Source organism: Sphaerodactylus townsendi, linkage group LG04 (assembly GCF_021028975.2).
Source record: "Sphaerodactylus townsendi isolate TG3544 linkage group LG04, MPM_Stown_v2.3, whole genome shotgun sequence".
Lineage (NCBI taxonomy): Eukaryota > Metazoa > Chordata > Lepidosauria > Squamata > Sphaerodactylidae > Sphaerodactylus > Sphaerodactylus townsendi.
This window is the reverse complement of record NC_059428.1, coordinates 7,744,659-7,767,610: the sequence shown is the minus strand read 5'-3', so window position 1 is coordinate 7,767,610 and position 22,952 is coordinate 7,744,659. Positions and strand designations below refer to the sequence as shown.

General features: G+C 51.5%; 1 protein-coding gene across 1 annotated transcript in view; it reads right to left on the bottom strand.

The window, feature by feature from the left end:
• The window catches only part of LOC125431139 (stromal interaction molecule 1-like), a 55,782-nt gene that overhangs the window by 12,796 nt on the left and 20,034 nt on the right, over window positions 1-22,952 (bottom strand). Inside the window, exons 2-4 of the mRNA XM_048493806.1 lie at window positions 22,201-22,315; window positions 9,571-9,682; window positions 5,727-5,842 (exon numbers count right to left, since the gene is read on the bottom strand). Of these exons, the coding sequence (XP_048349763.1) occupies window positions 5,727-5,842; window positions 9,571-9,682; window positions 22,201-22,315 (343 nt within the window). The remainder of the gene's footprint in view (window positions 1-5,726; window positions 5,843-9,570; window positions 9,683-22,200; window positions 22,316-22,952) is intronic.

Below are 22,952 nucleotides of genomic sequence, written 5' to 3'. Positions count from 1 at the left end.
GGGCCAGGCCGCAGAGCCGGCACTATGGTGACTGGGTCACACAAACAAACGCCAGGCAGTAAACAAACGCTGCAGGGATGGAATTTCACAGCAAAGAGGCGCAATGTGGAGCAGTGGGGATGTTTCCTCGGCCCTTTCTCTTCAAAACGGCCACTTGTGGGCAATTTCCTAAGCTCACTCCGTGGGTTCAGCACTTCTCACCAATCCTGGCAGAAGCCCGCGAATATGCCGCCAAGATGGGTGCTTATTTTAGCAGGCCCCCGCCTATGCATGCAATGCAGCGGAGGAGCTGCAGCTGAGCCTGGTAGCACCTTAGAGACCAGCAAGAATTTTTGGGGTAGAAGCTGTTGAGAGTCCTCAGATACAGCCCCCCAGCTCTTAGATCCCAGCCAGAAGGGTGGGGGGGCAGGTGCCAAGGAAGGAATTCGGGATGCCCAGGTACGAAGCAGAGCGGCAAACCCAGCCTGATGAGAGCAGAGGAGAAACGCTTGCCGGCAGAAAAAGAGGGAGCTCAGATTACTGTGTCCTTATTCAGCCCTGAGGGGCCCTTCCTTCTGAATCTGTGAATGGCCAGAGGCAACGTGCTGCCTTCCGCTTTGCGGGACAGAAGAGGCTCCAAAACAACCCATTTCTGCACCTGCATTCTGGAAACTGCAGAAACCATGCACCACGCGCATTCTGTGTTATTGCCCCCTTCATAACCGGGCCAGAACCAAGTTCCTCTCCACCTTCTTGATGGGCTTAGGGGGCTGGACAGACCAGCAGAAGACAGCTTATCTGTTAAACAACGAATCCAGGGATGCTCTAGAGCAGGGGTGTCCAACTCTGGCGCTTCAGGTGTTCATGGACTACAATTCCCATCAGCCCCTGTTGGCATGGCCTCCGACAATACATCTCCCGATGTATGTATAAAATTATGCATGGGGTAGAAATTTTTTCTCTCTTTTTTCTCTGGCAATTATCTAGAACCAGGGGCAATCTGTATTGAAAAATAAGCTGGGGGGGGAAGAATTAGGACTAATAAAAGGAAACACTTCTTCACCGCAACGTGTGATTGGTGTTTGGAATATGCTGCCACAGGAGGTGGTGATGGCCACTAACCTGGATATAGATTTAAAAGGGGCTTGGACAGATTTATGGAGGAGAAGTCGATCTATGGCTACCAATCTTGATCCTCCTTGATCTGAGATTGCAAATGCCTTAGCAGACCAGGTGCTCGAGAGCAACAGCCGCAGAAGGCCATTGCTTTCACCTCCTGCAGGTGAGCTCCCAAAGGCACCTGGTGGGCCACTGCGAGTAGCAGAGAGCTGGACTAGATGGACTCTGGTCTGATTCAGCTGGCTTGTTCTTAAGTTCTTATGTTCTCCCAGAAACTGCTAAGCAGCTTGAAGGAGGGAAACCTCCTAGGGAGGGGGGGGGGGCAACATGCCTCCAGTCATTATCTGCCCCACTCTGGACTTTAACCGTCCAATCGGCATTTCCCTGCCTGGTTTTCATTTCCCCAGCTCCTTAAGCGAGGAGTTCAAATTACAACACGGAAACGGGGCTGACGCGGCTTGTTAATGGGACTCTGCCAATGCCGTCGGGCAGCTCATCGCCAGTTCCCAGGAACCGAAACATAACTCACCGAGCTGTAAATATTTAAAGTGGCCAGGAGAGCAAACCCCGATCGTTACAAGGCCTGATTAATCAGCCCTTCCTGACTAAAGCAGACGGTTTCCTTCACAATCCAATTCCGCAGCACGGGGAGCACACAAGGTCTCCCCACGCAGCTCCGCCCCAGAGCACCATGAGATGTGGGGCTCGAGAGGCCCAGCCCAAAGTGGGGCCTCCCATCTTTGCCGCTTCCGGGTGGAGCTTGTGGGGAGCAACAGTCGTCCTGCATTCTGGGTCAACGCCACTTAAGCAAGACGAACAGAACAGGTGAGGAGGCCTCTGCCGTGTCCAGTGCACCGGTCCACTTGGCTATCAGCCCCGCTTGGCGCTGTCTGTTCTGAAAACATTAGTTCCCTGAGGTCTGGGGAAAGGCTGATTCTCTGACCTTCTGCATGCAATACGAACATAAGAACATAAGAACTAGCCTGCTGGATCAGACCAGAGTCCATCTAGTCCAGCTCTCTGCTACTCGCAGTGGCCCACCAGGTGCCTTTGGGAGCTCACCTGCAGTGAAAGCAATGGCCTTCTGCGGCTGTGCTCCTGAGCACCTGGTCTGCTAAGGCATTTGCAACCTCAGATCAAAGAGGATCAAGATTGGGAGCCATAGCTTCCGCTGAACCCCAACTCCTCGCCCCTCCTTCGGAGCCTCTGGTGGGGCTGAGGGGTGTGTGTGGGGGGCGATTCTCTGCCTCCCCATGTGACCAGCTGGCGTGCACCCAGGGACATGTGATCCCACATGTCCCCATGAGCTCTCCCTGACCCTATGGCATGGGAAAGGGACACAAAGCCTTCTGGGAAACGATCTTGCCTTCACTGAGGAAGTGCCATCAGCGGAAGAAACGTGCTCCCAAGACAGGAGGCACCCCACGTACGGCCTGCTCCGCTGTGCAATGGGTGCACTAAACACCAGGACAGCAGAGGAGCTGCGATGCAAAGCCCATGTCCGCATCACCTGGATCATGGGGTCTGCAACCTGCGGCTCTCCAGATGTTCGTGGACTTCAAATCCCATCAGCCCCTGCCAGCATGGCCATGAACATCTGGAGAGCCGCAGGTTGCAGACCACTGACCTGGATGGAAGGAAATATGCATCACACAATGCAGTGGACTCCAATTCAGTAGGTACCATAAGAACCTAAGAACAAGCCAGCTGGATCAGACCAGAGTCCATCTAGTCCAGCTCTCTGCTACTCGCAGTGGCCCACCAGGTGCCATTGGGAGCTCACAGGCAGGAGGTGAAAGCAATGGCCTTCTGCTGCTGCTGTTGCTCCCGAGCACCTGGTCTGTTAAGGCATTTGCAATCTCAGATCAAAGAGGATCAAGATTGGTAGCCATAGATCAACTTCTCCTCCATAAACCACTGCAGGCCCAGACTGAACATAAGAACAAGCCAGCTGGATCAGACCAGAGTCCATCTAGTCCAGCTCTCTGCTACTCGCAGTGGCCCACCAGGTGCCTTTGGGAGCTCACATGCAGGAAGGGTGCTCCAGTCATCTGTGGTCAGCTTGGAAAATCCCCGGGGAAAGAGACCTCATTTCAAACAGTCCAAAGAGCAAATCTCCAAGGACTTGAATCTAGCTGTCTCCTGCAGACCAACACAGTTACCCTCCAAACTGGTTCTGAAACCAGGAATCAGCTGGGCACCTGAGCTTCCAGGATGTGAACCGGAGCCAAAAACCAACCTCTAACGTTTCCAACAGAATGAAAAACCAGCTCCACGTTCCTGGAGTACACCCACGCAAACATGCCCCACTCACGGCCGCCAGGAATCCCAGAAGGGAAGGCAGCGCTTAAGTGGGAGAAATAAATCACTCGCCTTGTGAGCTGAAACCCTCTCTCTCATTAAAGGCCGTGCCAGGCCTCCCACAAAATAAACACCACTTGCCGGGCTTCTTGTGCGGTCAGTTTGGATTATCCCTTTTCAGAAATAGGAAAAAAGTAGCCAGCAGGCTGTGAAGCAGCACCGCCAGGCCCCGGGCCAAAACACAGCTCTTCCTCCACACCCCACCACTCTACTCAAAGATCGCCCCACCACTCTACTCAAGGATGGGGAAAAGGTATTGAAAGCTCTCTGTTAGCATCACAGCCAAGTAAACTAGGAAGCTTGTATTGGGAAATGGAATGCTGTATTGTATAGGGTTTAAGTTATGAGTTTTAATTTATATGTATTATTGTATTTTGTGTTTTGTTGTCTACCACCCAGAGCCCTCCAGGGGTGGGCGGTTCCTAAATCGATGGATGGATGACCCGGACGGACCCGAGATTGGACCCGTTGACTGGACGGACGGACGGACCGGGACCCAGACGGGACGGGGCGGACGGTAATCGGACCATTGTTTTATTTCGATAGATACCCCAGAGTCCACCTTCCAAAGTGACCATCTTCTCCAGGTGAACTGATCTCTGTTAGCTGAACATCAGTTGCAACCCCTGGCAATCTCTAGTCACCACCTGAAGGTTGGTAACTCTAATCTCAGCTGAGGGCAGGCATTCTTCCCACCTGCACAGCCTGACATGCAGAGCCTCAGCTCCCCCCGGCAGCACCTTATTCCCATGATAAAATCTGGATTTTCTGGTTGCAGCTAAAAGGTTTTTGCAACAGCCCAGGTTCAGCCGGTTCCCCCCCTCCCGCCCTCCTGCCCCCAGGCTCAGCTGGAGCAATCTGGATATCAGGAACCATCAAGCGAAGGCTCCACGCCTGAACCCTCCCACAGGTGCAGTGTCTGCGAGCACAATCCAGCCACAGGCCAGAGCACCTCTGCCAACCAAGCCCAGCCCAAGGAGGCCAAGGCCCCAACAGGGTGCCCGGGGTGGGGGTGGGGCACAGTAGTTATTGCCACCTTCCTGGCAGTCTGCAAGTTTGTTATAAAGTGGGTGGGCCTCAGTAAGGTTCTTGCTCTGAACGACTTCCGATTGGCCACTGGAAATTTGATTGGCTGTGCAGATTTTTTTTTAAACGTGGCTTTCGCAACAGATGCCGTCGCAGTGCAAAGATCTTTACTGTGTGACCGGAAGTAAACCGAGCGCCTGGAATGAAGTGTTTTTAAACAAGATGTCCCTTTTAAAAAGCACCCTGTTCAGCAGAGCTCCTGCTTGAAAGGTTGGAGTTACAACTGGCATGACCAGCGTGAGAGTCCGCGTGGTGTCGTGGTTAAGAGCAGGTGGATTCTAATCTGGAGAACCGGGTTTGATTCCCCACTCCTCCGCCTGAGTGGCAGGGGCTTTTATCTGGTGAACCGGATGTGTTTCCCCACTCCTACATTCCTGCTGGGCGACCTTGGGCTGCTCACAGTTCTCTCAGAACTCTCTCAGCCCGCACGTATCCCCACAAGGTGTCTGTTGTGGGGAGAGGAAGGGAAAGGAGTTTGTAAGCCACCTTGAGTCTCCTTTCAGGAGAAAAAGGTGGGGTATAAATCCATACTACTACTACTACTACCACCACCACCACCACCACCCGGCATTTAAGAGCCTGCTTCACCTCCAGCAGCAGCTGTTTCGTGGCACCCATTTTGTGGCCGCAACTCCAAAGGTGCCCACAGCCGCAAAAAGATTGGGGGTCACTGGTGTGGGGCATACTGAAGGAAACAACTCCTCCTAATTCAGGTGAAACGAACAGCAAGGGAATTCATTGTCAAAGGCTTTCACAGCCAGAATCACGTGTGTTGTGGGTTTTCTGGGTTGTATGGTCGTGCTCCAGTAGCATTTTCTCCTGATGTTTCACCTGCAGATGCCAGCTACAGACGCAGGCGAAACGTCAGGAGAAAATGCTACCGGAACACGGCCATGCAACCCAGAAAACCCACAACACGTTAGTAAGGGAATGATTGCATGATGCCAGCCATGTCTTAGGAGCTGCTTGTTCCCAGCAACGTCTCTTAAGAAGCCTGGCTGCACCCTGAGAATGGGCGGGGGCTTTCTGCCGCCGGGGGCTCAGCAGTTCATGAGCACCACCTGGCACGGCACTCCGAAGGGGACCGGGAGGCACTGTGGATTCTGGAGCTGCCCCTGACCCATCCCACAACCCCCCTGTGGCAAAGGCGGACAGCCACCGGAGCACGCCGGCTCACTCACAAAGAGGTGGCCCAAAGAGCACCGTGTCCAGGGCTTTCAGCTGCAGCTTCTGCCTGTGGCTCCGGTCGGTCATCTTCAGGACGGTTCCTGTCATGGTGGCGTTGTTTATGGCCAACCTGCAGCGAGGGGGGAGAGAAACGACAGGTGGCGGTCACACAGGAAGGGCACAGGGGACCAAAATACAATCTGGAGGGTTTTTTTTCCCAGGGAATGGCTGCTCAAGGGCACCCGGCCTTGCATGTGCAGGAAGGAGATTAAGTGGCAGCCGCTTCCTTGCCTTTCACAAGGGCATTGGGACCTCGGTCCTAGGAGCCAGCAGCTATTTTCATTTCATGGAGCAGGATACTCAGGAGCTTTTTCTCTGCCAGAGTTATCCTCCCGCTGTGAAGTGGAGAATTTGTCCAACACCAAAAAGTTGGCAACCCCCATAAGGATCCTTTTCTTCTGGACGGTCTCCCTCTTATTGGGAGGAAGTCCCTTAAGAGGAAAGCTATCGTTAGGCTATATGACTGAAACCCAAAGGCTGATCTCTTTTTGGGAATGTGGCCTCTCTGGGTGAGGATGCTTTCCTCCTGGATTGTCCCTCTGGTTGGGAGTAAGTTTCTTAAGGACATGGTCAAGCTGACCATTGCCTTCTTCCATGATCCTTCCTCTCTCATGGGAGGGGGTTCTGGGCACTGTGAAGAGAGGGGACCCCGACTGGAAATCCTGAGTCTGGACCTCCTGACAATCCCTCAGAAGAGGTGCCGGGGATGCCTGCCCAGGAGAAGATGGGGCAGTGGAAGGAGCTCAGGTGTTGTGTGTGTTGACCTGAGTCAGGAACAAGCAGCGAATGGCTGGTGCCTTTGGTGAGGCTGGCCGCTGAGTTCGCCCCTCTTTGTTGCCCTTTGTTGCCCTATATGTCATCTGCTGATTTGAACATCGGCCAGTCCCCTCCCGGGGGTTAATGCCATACATCAGCCACTTATTGCAATTATGGAAGATTACTGCTGCTAATGTTTTAATGTTTTTAATTTATTTATTGTTTTAACTGAGATTACTTGATGTCTTGTGTTTGACTGTCTTGTAAACCGCCCTGAGCCCTTCGGGGGTAGGGCGGTCTACCAAACTGAATAAACAATAATAAAATAATAATAATAATTGCAGGGGTGAGAATCTGACCAGATGAAGCAGCATTATGAAGCCTGGTCAGGCTTGGGAACTTCTGTGAACGGCAAGAGAGAATTTATGCAGGACGAGAACCACCTCAGCGCAAGTATTTCCTTCTCCGCACTCCATCCCGGGGAGGGACGGCAGCTCTGAGTACCCCGTCGGCAGGCAAAAGGTCCCTGGTTCAGAGAACAGCATTTGCTGCAAACAAATACTTGCTTGGTTTTTATTTCGATCCTGCTTTTCTCCCTGATCCAGGGAGTCAAAGAGCCGGCCTGGTGTAGTGACTAGGAGTAGTGGACTCTAATCTGGAGAACAAGGTTTGACTCCTCACTCCTCCACGTGATCAGCCGACTCTAATCTGGTGGACTGGATTTATTTCCCTGCTCCTCCACATGAAGCCTGATGGGTGGCCTTGGGCCTGTCACAGTTTTCTCTCAGCTCCCCCTATCCCTCAAGATGTCTGTTGTGGGGAAGGGGAGGGAAGTCGATTGTAAGACACTAGGAGCAGCAGTGGCGTAGGAGGTTAAGAGCTCGTGTATCTAATCTGGAGGAACCGGGTTTGATTCCCAGCTCTGCCGCCTGAGCTATGGAGGCTTATCTGGGGAATTCAGATTAGCCTGTGCACTCCCACACACGCCAGCTGGGTGACCTTGGGCTAGGCACAGCTTCTCGGAGCTCTCTCAGCCCCACCTACCTCACAGGGTGTTTGTTGTGAGGGGGGAAGGGCAAGGAGATTGTAAGCCCCTGCAGGAGAGAAAGGGGGGATAGAAATCCAAACTCCTCCTCCTCCTCCTCCTCCTCCTCCTCCTCCTCCTCCTCCTTCTTCTTAAAAGTGGAGGAAAGAGTGGTATAAAAACCAACTCTTCTTTGTATTGCCAAAGGCTTTCACGGCCGGAATCACTGGGGTGTTGTGGGGTTTCCAGGCTGTATGGCCGTGTTCCAGTAGCACTTTCAGGAATTGCACAAGGAAGTTTTAATACCAACAATGACTAAAGTGCATAGATGCAATATTCACAAAATAACATAATCAAGAATGAAATCATTCCATGGGTCCATAAGGTTCTCCCGACCGTAATTATATAAATATTTCATTCACAGTCCAATGGAAAAAAGGCAGAATCTGGTGGAATCGCGGCCCACTCGCCACACGGCCAAATGGCACGGGTTTAAGAAACAGCCACCTGCCGCCAAATTGTACAAGTTCAAAGGAGCAGCAGCAAAACACCCGTGCGCTGAAGTGCATTTTCGCTAATCCTCTTCAGTGCATATGAGTACTTATTTCCATCGTTCAAAAATTGCTATATGCTACCAAAGTATGTTGCAAATCATTCACTAGGTGTTCTTTCTAGGATTCTTAGTAACGTAACATAACGTAATCCTTGTGTAATTCCTGTTGTGTGGCAAGTTTTTTTGGGGTTTGGCCAACCTTGTTCCTTGTCTCTTGGTTTAGTCTTGCCCTCATTCTTCCTTTCCAGTAGCATTTTCTCCTGACGTTTCGCCTGCATCTGTGGCTGGCACCTTTAGCTGACACTGGTGGATTTGCCCTCTCCAGGGCACTTACACTGGTGGAGAGGCAAACCCACCAGCACCCAGCCGCAGCAGGGCCTTCAGATGCCCGTCTGCAGTGCCCAGTTCCCCGCTGGCACACCCACACTGCCTAGAGCTATGCCAGCATCCTGGGGTGTTCAGGGCAGGGGCAACCTTAGTTAGCCTCCAGAGCCCTCTCAGCTGCTGTACACATATCTCTGCTAGAAACAAGGAACAAGGTTGACCAAACCCCAAAAAACTTGCCACACAACAGGAATTGGACAAGGAAGTGTTAATACCAACAATGACTAAAGTGCATAGATACAATATTCACAAAATGACATGATCCAGAATGATTCCATGAGTCCATAAGGTTCTCCCTCTATAAATATTTCATTCACAGCCTAATGGCACACATGGAAAAGGCACCGGTTCAAGAAACAGCCACCTGCCGCCAAATTGTACAAGTTCAAAAGAGCAGCAAGGTTCAAAAAAGCAGCAGCAAAACGCCTGCGCGCTGAAGTGCGCTTTCGCTAATCTTCTTCAGCGCACGTGCGTCCTCTTCAGTGTAGATGTACAATATTAGTACTTATTTCCATCATTCAAAAATAGTTATATGCTACCTATAATAATAAATAGTGAATAATAAATAGAGCGCCCCCCCCCTCTCTCTTTTATAATATCAGTGGACCCTGCCGTCCCCCCCTTCTTTTCTTTCTTTTAGGGGATTTGTTAGTAGGCGCCATCTGTTATGCTGATTAGTGTGCTGCTTTTAATGGGGGGTTATTTTTATATAGAGCCAAATTAATTAATATTTAATCGATTGTAGTTTTTGGTTTTATTGTGCTCTACTTATATGTATTGTTCACCGCCCTGAGCCCTTCGGGGGAGGGCGGTATATAAATATAATAAATATAATAAATATAATGAATGAATGAATGAATGAATGAATGAATGAATGAATGAATGAATGAATGAATGAATGATATTGCTAATCATTACAATACAGGCATGATTTTGTTGTTGTATTTTTGCCATCCCCGACCACCCGACTGCTCTGAATTGAGCTGTTTGCCTCTCTGGCTCTCCGCTCCCTCCCAGAGCTTTTAGCTCCCTCCCAGGGAAGCCCCGAGCTCTCCCGCCCGCTCTCAGCAGCGCCACTGACCTCGGCATGGCATGACCAGTGAGCAGAAGTTTGCGGAAGGTTTCTTCGTATTGTGGCAGCTCCACGTAGGTGATCAGCCACTGCACCACCTCCTCGGTCGTCCAGTTGTACACTGCAAAAAAATAAGGAAGACCAAGTAAGCAACTGAAGGGGTCCCTCCACCCCCTGCTGCCTTGACTGTGTCCAGGTCTAAGAGGCAGCGGCCCCGTTAACCTCTCCTTAAGTCCTGCCCACGCCTGGGAATGAACTGAACAACAAGAAGAAGAGTTTGGATTTATCCCCCCCTTTCTCTCCTGTAAGGAGACTCAAAGGGGCTGACAATCTCCTTTCCCTTCCTCTCCTGTGAGGTGGGTGGGGCTGAAAGAGGTCAGAGAGAACTGTGACTTGCCCAAGGTCACCCAGCTGGCATGGGTTGGACTGCACAAGCTAATCTGGTTCACCAGATAAGCCTCCACAGCTCAAGTGGCAGAGCAGGGAATCACACCTGGTTCTCCACATTAGAGTGCACTTACTCTTAACCACTACATCACACTGAACCCAGCCAGACCACCTCCCGACGGAGCAATCCGTCTTTTGAAGGACCCGGCGGTGCTACGAACCTAGTAAAGCAAGACCAAGGAATTGAACTGGCTGGTTTTCCACCTGTGCTCCCCCCCCCCCACATTCCCCCCACATCCACCTGCAAGAGATGAGTGGCTGGGGCATCATTTAGCAGAAATGGGGAAAGCTGCAAACTCTGAACAGGTGCTCACCAAGCCCAAAGGAAGTTCTTATGTTCTTATGAAGGAACTCCAGAAGACATTTGGAACAATATCAGATGGAAGCAAAGGAATAATTTCCCCCTCTGTGCTGAGGGCAAAATCCCCTGGTCAGTTTAACTGCTACAGGGGTACATCCAGGGTATGCACGAGGTGGGACTCCCTCCTGGAAGGGCTGCCCAGCACTGGAATCAGGCCGCAACTTCACCCTGCCTTGCCGCAACTTCACCCTTCCTTGCCGCAACTTCACCCTCCCTTGCCGCAACTTCACCCTTGCTGGACAAATGCCAGACTTGAGCTCGGCACCATCACGGAATTTGCTCCTTTTTAAAAATTTTGGCCAGGCAAAAAGAAGCTGGACTAGTTTGACACAGTCAGTGTCTCAAGGAGGGAGCGCATCAAACAGAGCGTGTTAGAGAACACCACAAATGATCTTATGGTATGTCTCTCTCTCTTTCTTTCTCTCTCTGTGTACATCATGACTCTCTGCAGACTCATTTCAGCAGCCAGAAACCAAGAGGCTTTTAGAGCGGAGCATTAGAAGAGGGGGCCGCTTCCCGCTTCAGAAGAGCTCCAGGCCATTACCTGCATCAGTGGCAGCCTGTTCCAGGTGAGTCCCCCCAGGGGATGCATTCTTTCAAGAAGAATGGACCGGCTATCAAGAAAAGCAGGCCATCCCCTCTGGAGGCCAAGAGACCGGCGAGGGCCCGCGCTTTGGGGGCCGAGAAAGAAAAACAGGAGATGGCTCCCTTCTGAACGTCCCGAACAAGCTGCTCCGCTGACCCAAGATGGAAGTTCTCGTGTTTGTCGTGATGAAAAGTGCCATCAATTTATGGGAACCCTTCAGGGAGTTTTCAGGGACAGAGATGTTCAGAGGGGCACCTGCCAGGAGTGCTTTGGGGGGGGGGGGTGTCCTGCATGGCAGAGGGCTAAACTCAATGGCCCTCATGGTCTCTTACATCTCTATGATTCTACGATTTTATGAGACGTCATCACCAGCCAGAGGATTGGGACGCTCAGAAGCCAAGGAGCCCAATAGAGAAACCGATTCCTACAAAGCAGCCGTGAACCAGAGAGGAACCAGACAGAAATGGACTGAATGCAGTTCTGAAGAAGCTGCAGGTGTGAAAAGCAACCACCTGAAGAATATGGGGCCTCTGCCTGGCATCCCAGCTCCTTGGGGCCAGCTCCACTTCTCAGGGGCCTGGTTCCGTTCTCGCAAACAGCACATGAACGGGGAAACCTGGATCCAGGCTGCACAAACCACCTCAGGCAAAAGGTGGGGATTCCCGAAGCCTAAAAAAAGCCCAACATATTCTGAGAGACCCGTCTCATCCAGCACACTCTCTTTTGTGAACTGTGACCATCTGGCAGACGATACAGGTCTATCAAAACTAGGACAAAGAGGCTTAGAGGCAGCTTCTACTCTAGAGCTGTGGCGATCCTGAACTCCGCGGCTTCGTGTTGATGTGTTTGGGGCTGTGTAGGGATGGGTGGAGGAAGGGGAAAGGGAGGATGGGGGATGAGTCTGAAATTGTGTACATCGAGGAATGCTGCTGTAAATTTCATTGTGCGTGCACAATGACAATAAAATGCTTATGCTTATGCACAGGACGGAACGCTCCTCCCAGAGCAAAAAAATTCCCTCCTCACAGAAAATGAAAAATCAGTATGGATTACTCTGAACACGAGGAGCATGTTTGTGTCAGAAGGAGCACGGAGTTAAGCCCCCAATTCCTCTTCTCTACCTCCCCCCATGTTTGAAGTGGTGTAGCCCAGGAACAGATTTGCTTCCTGGCCCGCCATAGGGAGACCTGGGCCGGCCCCGCCTCTGGTACTGCAGACGAGTGCAGCAGACCCTCATCTCCCGAACATTTGTGGAATGGGGTGGGGTGCCCTGAAGCATCAAGCCACACCTGTGGTGGCGGTGGCGTGCACACACGCTAAGCCGTTCTTCCTCCCGCCACACACTCCCCCTCCCCCAGGGCTCAGTTCCAGTCTCTTCAGCCTCCACTGTGCCCAGAGCATTTTCTGGACTTTTGCAGGGAGGGAGGGGTCTGTTGCCCCCAGGGGTGACTCAGCAGGCAGCAGAGGGGGTGGGGGGTGCAGGTTAGACTGAGGTAATTGAGAGAGTGGTGTTGGAGCAGCTTCAAGGTTTTCTGGATGACGCATCGGCTTTCGACCCCTTCCAGTCCGGCTTCCGTGCTGGGCATGGGACGGAGACTGTTCAAATGCGCCCGTCCACGGAGCACTCCGTATCCAGCTTGACCAGGCCGGATGGTGGCTGCTGGTGTTATTGGATCTCACCGCGGCGTTTGATGTGGTCGACCACGACCTTTTGGCCCACCGCCTGGCCGCCTCCGGTCGCGGGGCACTGTCCTTCAGTGGATAACCCTCGTTTCTCCGGGGCCGGACTCAGCAAGTGAGGTGCGGGGACCAGGCCTCCCGGAAGTACCCGCTTCAATCACGGTGTACCCCAGGGGGCATTATTGTCCCAGCTGTTATTTAACATCTATATCGCGTTACCTCTTGCTCAGCTGAATTACCCGGAGTTTTGGGCACAGTTGCCATCGAAGAATGCGCTGATGACACACAGCTCATTCTGTTGATGGAGGGGGGAGCAGCCGCCCCTCCTGTGGCTCTCCAGCATTGTTTGGAGGCGGTTGCTGGTTGGTTCTTGACCAGAGCAGGTTAAACGCTGAACCCCTCGAAGGCGGAGATCCTCTGGCTTGAGAATTAGGTGAGGGGGAGGGACTTTCCAGCCGCCCGGTGTGGAAGGGGGTCCACATTGACACCGACCCCCTCAGATCCGCAGCCTGGGGGGTCCACCTGGATTTGTCTCTCACAATGGAGACCCAGGTGGCCTATACAACCCGGGCTGCCTTCTTCCACCTCCGCCAGGCCAGTACAAGCGCCCTTCCTCTCAAGCCGGACCTAGCCTCAGTGATCCAATACAGCGGTCATTTCCAGACTTGACTATTGTAACTTCTCTGTGAATCCTTCCCGCTAACGTCCTGATCCGGCGTTTAAAACTGGTTCACCATGCAGCAGCATGTCTGCTTACAGGCAGCACCCTATGGGAACACATCCAGCCTGTGCTGCGGCAGCTGCATTGGCTTCCAGTAAGAGTTCAGGATCATCTTCAAAGTGTTGGTGTTGACCTTTAAAAGGCCATTCACGGCACAGGACCATCATTATCACCGAGACCGCATCACCCCATATGTCCCTAAATGGCCTCTCCGGTCGGCGGAGGCCAACTTATTGGTGAATCCCTGGCCCCTCGGCGACAAGCGGCTGGCCTTCCACGCGGGCCAGGACTTTACAGCCCTGGCCCCGGCCTGGTTAGGGAACGCTCTCCACTCCAGCTGTCCGGGCCTCTGCGGGACCTTAAGCGAGGTTCCAAGGGGCCTGTAAGACGGAGCTGTTCGCTACTGGCCTTTTGGAGGACCTAGCCGCCATGTAGTGCTCCCCCGATCTGTGGCCCTTAACACCCGGGCCACGACTCCATCACTGTGACTCGCCATGCCTCCCTTCATCGTGGGGAGGGAGGGATTTTATACTGTTGAAATGCTGGACGCCACCTTACATCTTGGATTTTAATTTAATTTAATTTATATTTAAACTTGGATCGCTGCTTTTAAATGTTATTAATTATATTATTTTTAAATGTTGTACACCGCCCAGAGCCCTCCGGGGATGGGGCGGTATAAAAATCTAATAAAATAAATAAATAAATAAATAAATAAGCAGGGAGGGGTCTCTTTCCTGCAAGGGGGAGAAACAGAAAGCTGCTGAAGTAAAGATGCATTGTGTTCAGTATTGTCAAAGGCTTTCTGAGCTGTCTACCAGACTATGGCCACACAGCCCGGAAAGTCCACAACCACTGGGCATCGTAGTGTCAAAGGCTTTCACGACCGGAATCACCGGGGTGTAACAATGAAGTTGCATAATCAACGAAGTTGCATAATCAATGAAGTTGATTATGAAATTGATTGTGCAACTTAATTGTTACTTACATATGCTAAAATGGGTGGATTCCAACCAAATCACACTTGCTAATTGTACCCTTTATTATACTTGTTAACAGGCAAATGGTTGTCGAAGGCTTTCACGGCCGGAATCACTGGGGTGCTGTGTGGTTTCCGTGCTTCAGATCCTCTGAAGATGCCTCAGCCACAGATGCAGGTGTAAAGTCGGGAGAAAATGCTACTGGAACACGGCCATACAGCCCAGAAATCCCACAACACCCCTAAAGAGGCATCATTTCGCTTCGGCAACTGGACGGAGCAGGAAGCCATCACGCTCAGTAGCCAACGATGGCCCCCTCCTCCATGAACGCGCCCACTCTACTTTTAAAGCCCTCCGAGTTGGTGGCATAACCACATCCTGCGGGGATGAGTTCCACAATTTAACTATTTGCTAAATGAAGAAGAAGAGTTTGGATTTATATCACCCCTTTCTCTCCTGTAGGAGACTCAAAGGGGCTTACAATCTCCTACCCCTTCCCCCCTCACAACAAACACCCTGTCAGGTAGGTGGGGCTGAGAGCGCTCCGAGAAGCTGTGACTAGCCCAAGGTCACCCAGCTGGCATGTGTGGGAGTGCCCAGGCTAATCTGAATTCCCCAGATAAGCCTCCACAGCTCAGGTGGCAGAGCTGGGAATCAAACCCGGTTCCTCCAGATTAGATACACGAGCTCTTAACCTCCTCCGCCACTGCTGCTCGTTTGGTGGATTCCACACAGCAAATGTATAACAGGTTGCATTCGTTATAAAGGAATCTGTTTTCCTTTTTCCTGTTCACATGCAAGCCTTTCAGGCAGCGGCTGGAGCCCACGGAAACAGGCTGGGTTGCTTTTGTGCCTTCACACGGAAATGCTTCTCTCTTTTTTTAATTTTCTTGCAACATGTGCGTTGCTGTGCAGGCATGCAGGAATGAACCCTCACGGCCACGCAGGTCGTCCCACAATATGATCAGTGGCACCTGCGTAGCTGTACGTGGGCAACACGCAAAAGAAAAGAAAACAGGACTTCTCTGCAACCGCAGGGGCATAATGCATTGCTGTGGATTGGCCCCGCTCGCTGCCGAACGTGCTTGGGGGGCTTTGTACCCTGTGAGTCCCACGGGGAATCTGCCCACAACCTGCTGAGCGACTTGCACAGAATGGTGGGCAGGCAGACTCTCCCTGACAGAGTGGACGGCTGGGCGGACCGCAGGGAAATAAAGCGCTTCCTGTTCAGGCGGGAGCCGCTCCGACCTGGAATTCTGCAAAAGGTTTAGCAATTTTTTTAAATCCCAGGATGAGGGGAATAAAACAGGCCAAACTAGTTTTGGAGATGGAACCTGTGTTATGTCTCCCCCCCTCCCCCTCAAAAAACCAGTTTGTATTGCGCCCTGCATCTGTTAAATTTGCCCCGTGCGGAATCTACCTTTGTATCTGCCTGAATCTCCCACCCTTTAGCTTCAGTGGACGGCTCCGGGGGTCTCGTATGATGGCAGAGGGAGCACAGCCTAGAATCCTAGAGTTGGAAGAGACCCCAAAGGGCCATCCAGTCCAACCTCCTGCCATGCAGGAACACACAATCAAAACGCTCCTGGCAGCTTCTTCCTGTGCGCTCTCTCCTCGCTACACAGAGGGGTTGAGTCATTTATTATGCCTGCCTTTTTTCACCCAGAAGGCTTCTGTCGAAAATAAAAGAAATGATTTGGGCATCTGAAAATGCTGCACCCAGTAAGGAAAAGCTCTGTGTGGGCCGGAGTTCCCTGTCCTCTCCGCAGTGTGCGTGAAGCAAGCTCTGGCCTTCAGAGGCAGAATGGGCCCGGCTTCATGGAAACACCGGAGCTAGGGAAAAGAACAGGCCAGACGGCAGAGTTGTGATTCTTGGTGCTAGTGGGGATGTGCATTTTGTAAGAGCCGCTCTAGTTTTATGAAGAAAGCACCGACACATTATATAAATGAAATTATACTCTAAATACCATAGAGAATTCAAGTGCAGCCCCACAAACCGTCTGCTTTATATTGTCGAAGGCTTTCACGGCCGGAATCACTGGGGTGCTGTGTGGTTTCCGGGATGCATGGCTGTGTTCTAGCAGCATTCTCTCCCGATGTTTCGCCTGCATCTGTGGCTGGCATCTTCAGAGGATCTCAGAAGATTCCTGAAGATTCAGAGGATCCCCTGAAGATGCCAGCCACAGATGCAGGCAAAACATCAGGAGAGAATGCTGGTAGAACACAGCCATACAGCCCGGAAACCAGACCACACTCCATCTGCGTTATAGTTCTGCTTCAAACATGCCATTAGGAAGACACATTCTCCACATGCATAAAAGAAAGAAAGCACTTTTCAAGGATTCAATTCTGAAAGAGCTCAACGTGCAGGTTTTTAGATCTCTGTATTTCTTGCTGTGTTCATGCATGAAAAACGCTGAGTGTAGCATTAACGCGCATTTAGCTGGCTGCATGTTTTCATCCCAGCAAGAACGAGGCAGTGGAGAAGTTCCAAGGATTGGGGCGTGGGGGGAAAGCCTTGCTTGAAGTCTCCCTCCCTTCGAAAAGTCAGAGGGTGGTGGGAACACCCCGCCTGTTTCGGCCTCTGAGAGATTTGCCGGTCTCTTCTCACAACATCTGGTGGCAATTAAGCAAAGCCGTTTTTAAACAAGCCCATAGCTGTCTTGTCCTGGAATGCACTCAAGACAAGAGGAGCTCTTCGGTTATTGTGGAAACCTCCTGGAAAACCTGCCGCAAAGCAACACGGGAAGGTTTTTCCCATTCCGACCCTCATTGGACTGAAATCCACATAGATCTAACCCAACAGTGCATTTATTTCTAATAAAGATTGCTTGTTTTCCAGCGACCGTTCCATTTAAGAACACCCCCCACATTCTCTGACTCAACAGCAAAACCAAGCACAGAAGTCAATCTTCCATCTCCTGCCTGGTGGGGTGGGATCTAGCTGGCATCTCAGGCAAGAGAGGATTCAGCAGAACCAAAATGATGGAGATGATGGAGGAGGAGGAGGAGGAGGAGGAGGAGGAGGAGGAGGAGAAGGAGAAGGAGAAGGAGAGGAGGAGGAGAGGAGGAGGAGGAGGAGGAGGAGGAGGAGGAGGAGGAGGAGTTTGGATTTATATCCCCCCTTTCTCTCCTGCAGGAAACTCAAAGGGGCTGACAATCTCCCTTCCCTTCCCCCCTCACAACAAACACCCTGTGAGGTAGGTGGGGCTGAGAGAGCTCCGAAAAACTGTGACTAGCCTAAGGTCACCAAGGTAATCTAATTCCCCAGACAAGCCTCCACAGCTCAAGTGGCAGAGCGGGGAATCAAACCCGGTTCCCCAGATTAGAGTGCACCTGCTCTCAACCACTGCACTACGCTGGCTCTCCATGCTGGGTCCACCACGCTGAGCAAAATAGTTGGCATCTGGGTGCCAGTCAGAATTCGCGGCCCAGGAAGGTTAATGAGGCGATGAAAGGAGAGGGCGCCAGAAACCAGAGGGCAGCGTCTGCCAGTGGGTAGGGGGTGATCTGCTTTCTCTCAGAGGCACTCAGAGCCCTGGGCGACTGGCGGCCAAGAAATGCCTCCCTTTCCCGGAGCCCTCCGGGTCTGTTCCTTATCTCTGCAGCACAAAGGGCCCTCGCAAGCCTTCTGTCCTCACATCTGCTCTGTGAGAGAAGCCACTTCGTCGTCGCTGGCATCTCGTTCTGTATCTTAGTCAGCTCTGCCCCAAGTGACAAAACCCTGCTGCTCCAATTCAAAGCACCTCTTTTCCTATCATGCCAGACTCTGAAATACGTTCACAGTCCTTTTCTGGACAGCACAACCCTGGTTTGAAGCACAAAGTCGGGGGAACCGGCTACCTGCTGAGGGAGCTATGTCAATTCCACAGGGCCTGCAGGGCATGGCTGTTCCCCCAGGCCTTCCCCAACTAGCCAGCCGGATCGACTGAATATAGCAGGATATCTTTCCGCCTCCGGGGGGGAAGGAGGGGTGGAAATGGCGGGACGGATTAATTTATATTAACCAGCTTTATTGTAATAATTTTGCTAATTGGTTGTAAAGTTTTTAAATCAGGATTTATACTTTACAGTTGTAGGATGTTTTGAAATATGTTGTAATCCACCCCAGAGCCCTTCGGGGATGGGGTGGGATATCAAACAAACAAACAAACAAACAAACAAACAAACAAACAAACAAACAAACTAACTAACTAACTAACTAACTAACTAACTAACTAACTAACTAACTAACATTGTCGCCTCTAAGAGGAATTCCTTGAGAGCAGCAGTGGCGTAGGAGGTTAAGAGCTCGTGTATCTAATCTGGAGGAACCGGGTTTGATTCCCAGCTCTGCCACCTGAGCTGTGGAGGCTTATCTGGGGGATTCGGATTAGCCTGTGCACTCCCACACACGCCAGCTGGGTGACCTTGGGCTAGTCACAGCTTCTCAGAGCTCTCTCAGCCCCACCCACCTCACAGGGTGTTTGTTGTGAGGGGGGAAGGGCAAGGAGATTGTCAGCCCCTTTGAGTCTCCTACAGGAGAGAAAGGGGGGATATAAATCCAAACTGTTCTTCTTCTTGTCCCTCCCTGTTTGCATTCCCCAAAAAGGCTTTTTGCAGAGATTGGTACAACCAACATCTAAGCAGTCCTTATTCAGAAGCCAGAGTTCCCTGCTTGGGCAGACGGGACCCTTCGTTTCCCACCCTCTTTGAAAAAGGGACAGTGCTACACTGCAGCCTCGTGGGAGAGCTGGGACAGAAATCCTAAAAGTTGCGAAGGCTCAGGTGTGCCACCCTGAGCATCTGGGACCCTTGGCTGCATTTGGTAAAGACAAAGGTATTCGGTCCATACAGGTGGACTTCATCCCTTTTGGACACAGGACAATCCGGCTCCCTAAGTCTCTCCTCGTAGGGCATGGATTCCAGACCTTGTACCATTTTGGTTGCCCTCCTCCGGACCTTCTGAGATCTGGACACAGATAGCCCAAAGCAGTTCGCAGGGCCAAGTACTAGCCCTGGGGATCACAGTTCCCGACGACCCCCTTACAAGATCCCCTTCCCCAATCCCACCTCCTCCCAGAGCAGTAACGCCTGCAGTTTCCACCTCTTTCAGTAAAGGACTCATGGGTAGTTGTACTTCCCAATCCAACACGGTCTCAAGCCACTCCCAAACCAGCCACAAAGACACAACAGCGAAATATCATCTGCAGCAAACAGAAGCCTTCAGTGGCGCAAGAAATGCTTTGCTGGAGGCCTCCAAGGCAGAAGGAAGGAGAGGGAAGCGACCAACAGGAAGCCAACAGCAGATGGGGAAGAGGGTCAGGGGGAAGATAAGAGAGGAGAAGGAGAGGACTTGCAATTGGCTTCCTTTCCAGATGACCATGGATAATTAAGGCCTCCTCCACACTGGCAGAATAAGGCACTTTCAATTCACTTCCAAAATTGTTGCAAGTAGATTTGGCTCTTCTGCACAGTGAAATCCAGCTGCAAAGTGCATTGAAAGTGGACTGGAAGTGCATTATGCTGCATGTGCGGAAGGGGCCCTAGTTCCAATCCATTTCCACCACAGGTGTCAAACACAGGCCCGCCAGGTGTTCATGGACTACGATTCCCAGCAGCCCATGCCAGCAGGGCCAATTGGCTTTGGGCGTCTTAGTTGATAGTTCCATGGGAATGTCAACTCAATGCATGGCAGCTGTGAAAAAGGCAAACTCTATGCTAGGGATAATTAGGAAAGGAGTTGATAATAAAACTGCAAGGATTGTCGTGCCCTTATATAAAGCCATGGTGCGACCGCACTTGGAGTACTGTGCTCAGTTCTGGTCGCCACATCTCAAAAAGGATATCGAAGAGATAGAAAAAGTGCAGAGAAGGGCAACAAGGACGATTGAGGGACTGGAGCACCTTCCTTATGAGGAGAGGCTGCAGCGTTTGGAACTCTTTAGTTTGGAGAGGGCTGAGGGGGGATATGATTGAAGTCTATAAAATTATGCATGGGGTAGAAAATGTTGACAGAGAGAAATTTTTCTCTCTCACAATACTAGAACCAGGGGGTATCCATTGAAAATGCTGGGGGGAAGAGTTAGGACTAATAAAAGGAAACACTTCTTCACGCAACATGTGATTGGTGTTTGGAATATGCTGCCACAAGAGGTGGTGATGGCCACTCACCTGGATAGCTTTCAAAGGGGCTTGGACAGATTGATGGAGGAGAAGTCGATCTATGGCTACCAATCTTGATCCTCCTTGATCTGAGATTGCAAATGCCTTAACAGTCCAGGTGCTCGGGAGCAGCAGCAGCAGCAGAAGGCCATTGCTTTCACATCCTGCAGGTGAGCTCCCAAAGGCACCTGGTGGGCCACTGCGAGTAGCAGAGTGCTGGACTAGATGGACTCTGGTCTGATCCAGCTGGCTTGTTCTTATGTTTTTTCTTATGTTCTTATAGTCCATGAACACCTGGAGGGCCTGAGTTTGACACCTGTGATTTCCACCATACTTCAGCGATGATTTGCAAGTGAATTTTGCTAATTCACACAATTGAATCCAGTTGCAAAGTAGACAGGAAGTGGGCTGGAAGCGCATCCTTCAGCATGTGTGGAAGGGCCTGCGTGTCAGGATGCCTATGGGGTGCTGGGGCCGCTTGCAGCTTTGGGCTTGGGAGGGAAGGGATTCCAGCAGAATATTATGTAGTGTGTTTCTGCTCGTTCTCACCAGCAGGTGTTGGCCAAGGTTGACTCTAACGAACTTTTGTCTTTATCTCACCATCTGCATATTTCTGCTTTGGTTCATATGGGTACACCCTCACTGATATTACTGACGGTTTGCGCGAGGAAAAGTCAGTTCTGGCTTTTCCACGCTGTTCTCAAGATGCTGAATAAACTACTGTTCTTTACAAGGTGTTGTTTCCAGCCCTGTCCAAATACATTCAGACAGGCGTGACTGAATCAAATCCAGGGTCTCAGGCTGAGGTCTTTCACTTGACTTACTGCCTGGTCTTTTAACTGGAGATGCTGGGAACTGAGTCTAGGCCAGTGGTGGCGAACCTATGGCACAGGTGCCAGAGGTGGCACTCGGAGCCCTCTCTGTGGGCATGCGCGCACAGAGTGCGTCATGTGGGGGGGGGGGGAAGCACTGTTAAACCCCACTGATTTTCATGGGAAGAACTAAAGCGCGATCCTTCACCTGAGAGTAAGCTCGGTTGCTGGCAATGGGGCTTGCTTCTGAGTAAACCCTCCTAGGGTCGTGATTCACCCGTTAGAAGAGTTGCATGGTTGCTTCAAAGCAAAGCCACTGACTACCGTCAAGCTTACTCCTGAGTAACGCACGCCTCGGAGCCAACCGTTTTTTCTAAACTAAAATCTCAGTATTCAGGTTAAATTGCCGTGTTGGCACTTTGTGATAAATAAGTGGGTTTTGGGTTGCAATTTGGGCACTTGGTCTCGAAAAGGTTCGCCATCACTGGTCTAGGCCCTTCAACAGGCCAATCAGATGCTCTAGCGCTGAGTCATGATCCCTCCCATCGCTTCCTGTCCTGGTGCACCATGGGATTTCCGTACCTCTTTCCAAAGGAGCAGAGCCAGACACTGGGTCTCCACAGCAGGTACCTGGGAACGGGCTGTTAACATCCAACCAGGATTACGTCCAAACGAGAAGTCTTCCCACCCACCCTCACCCCCACTGGGAAGCAGGACAGAGCTGTCCTTTGGCTGTCCAGATCCTAGCTTCTCTGTCGCATGACTTCTGTCCTTTGTTTCCTGCAGTTCCCGAGCCCTCCACGAGAGCTAGTGCCCCAGCCCTCACCAAAGCATCCCGTCTCTGCCAACAGCACACTAGCCGCTGCCACCTCCCCCCATGAATACACTGATGACCGCAGCAGAATTACCTTCAGAGGACTTCCACGCCTTCCAGAGATCTTCAACGCTAATGAGGTTATCCTCCCCGTGGAAAGTGCTGTGCTGGAGCGTAGGGTCATGGTAATTCAAATCTTCCCTGAGGAACTGGAAGAAAACAGCACAATATGAGCCAGTTGGCAGACAGGTTCACTATCAACCGTTACTATCAACAGCTATCAGCAGCAGAAGGCCCTTGCTTTCACATCCTGCAGGTGAGCTCCCAAAGGCACCTGGTGGGCCACTGCGAGTAGCAGAGTGCTGGACTAGATGGACTCTGGTCTGATCCAGCAGGCTAGTTCTTATGTTCTTATGTTCTTAAGAGCTCTTTTTATTGAATTTAATACCTAGTTCTTCTCAGGAGCAGCAGTGGCGTAGGAGGTTAAGAGCTCATGTATCTAATCTGGAGGAACCGGGTTTGATTCCCCGCTCTGCCGCCTGAGCTGTGGAGGCTTATCTGAGGAATTCAGATTAGCCTGTGCATTCCCACACACGCCAGCTGGGTGACCTTGGGCTAGTCACAGCTTCTTGGAGCTCTCTCAGCCCCACCTACCTCACAGGGTGTTTGTTGTGAGGGGGGAAAGGCAAGGAGATTGTAAGCCCCTTTGAGTCTCCTGCAGGAGAGAAAGGGGGGATATAAATCCAAACTCTTCTCTTCTCTTCTTATGTTCTTACTGCAAGCTGCCCATGGAAATATTATTTGGTTTGGAGAAGCAAGACACAGGTTCAAATTCCTCTCCAGTTA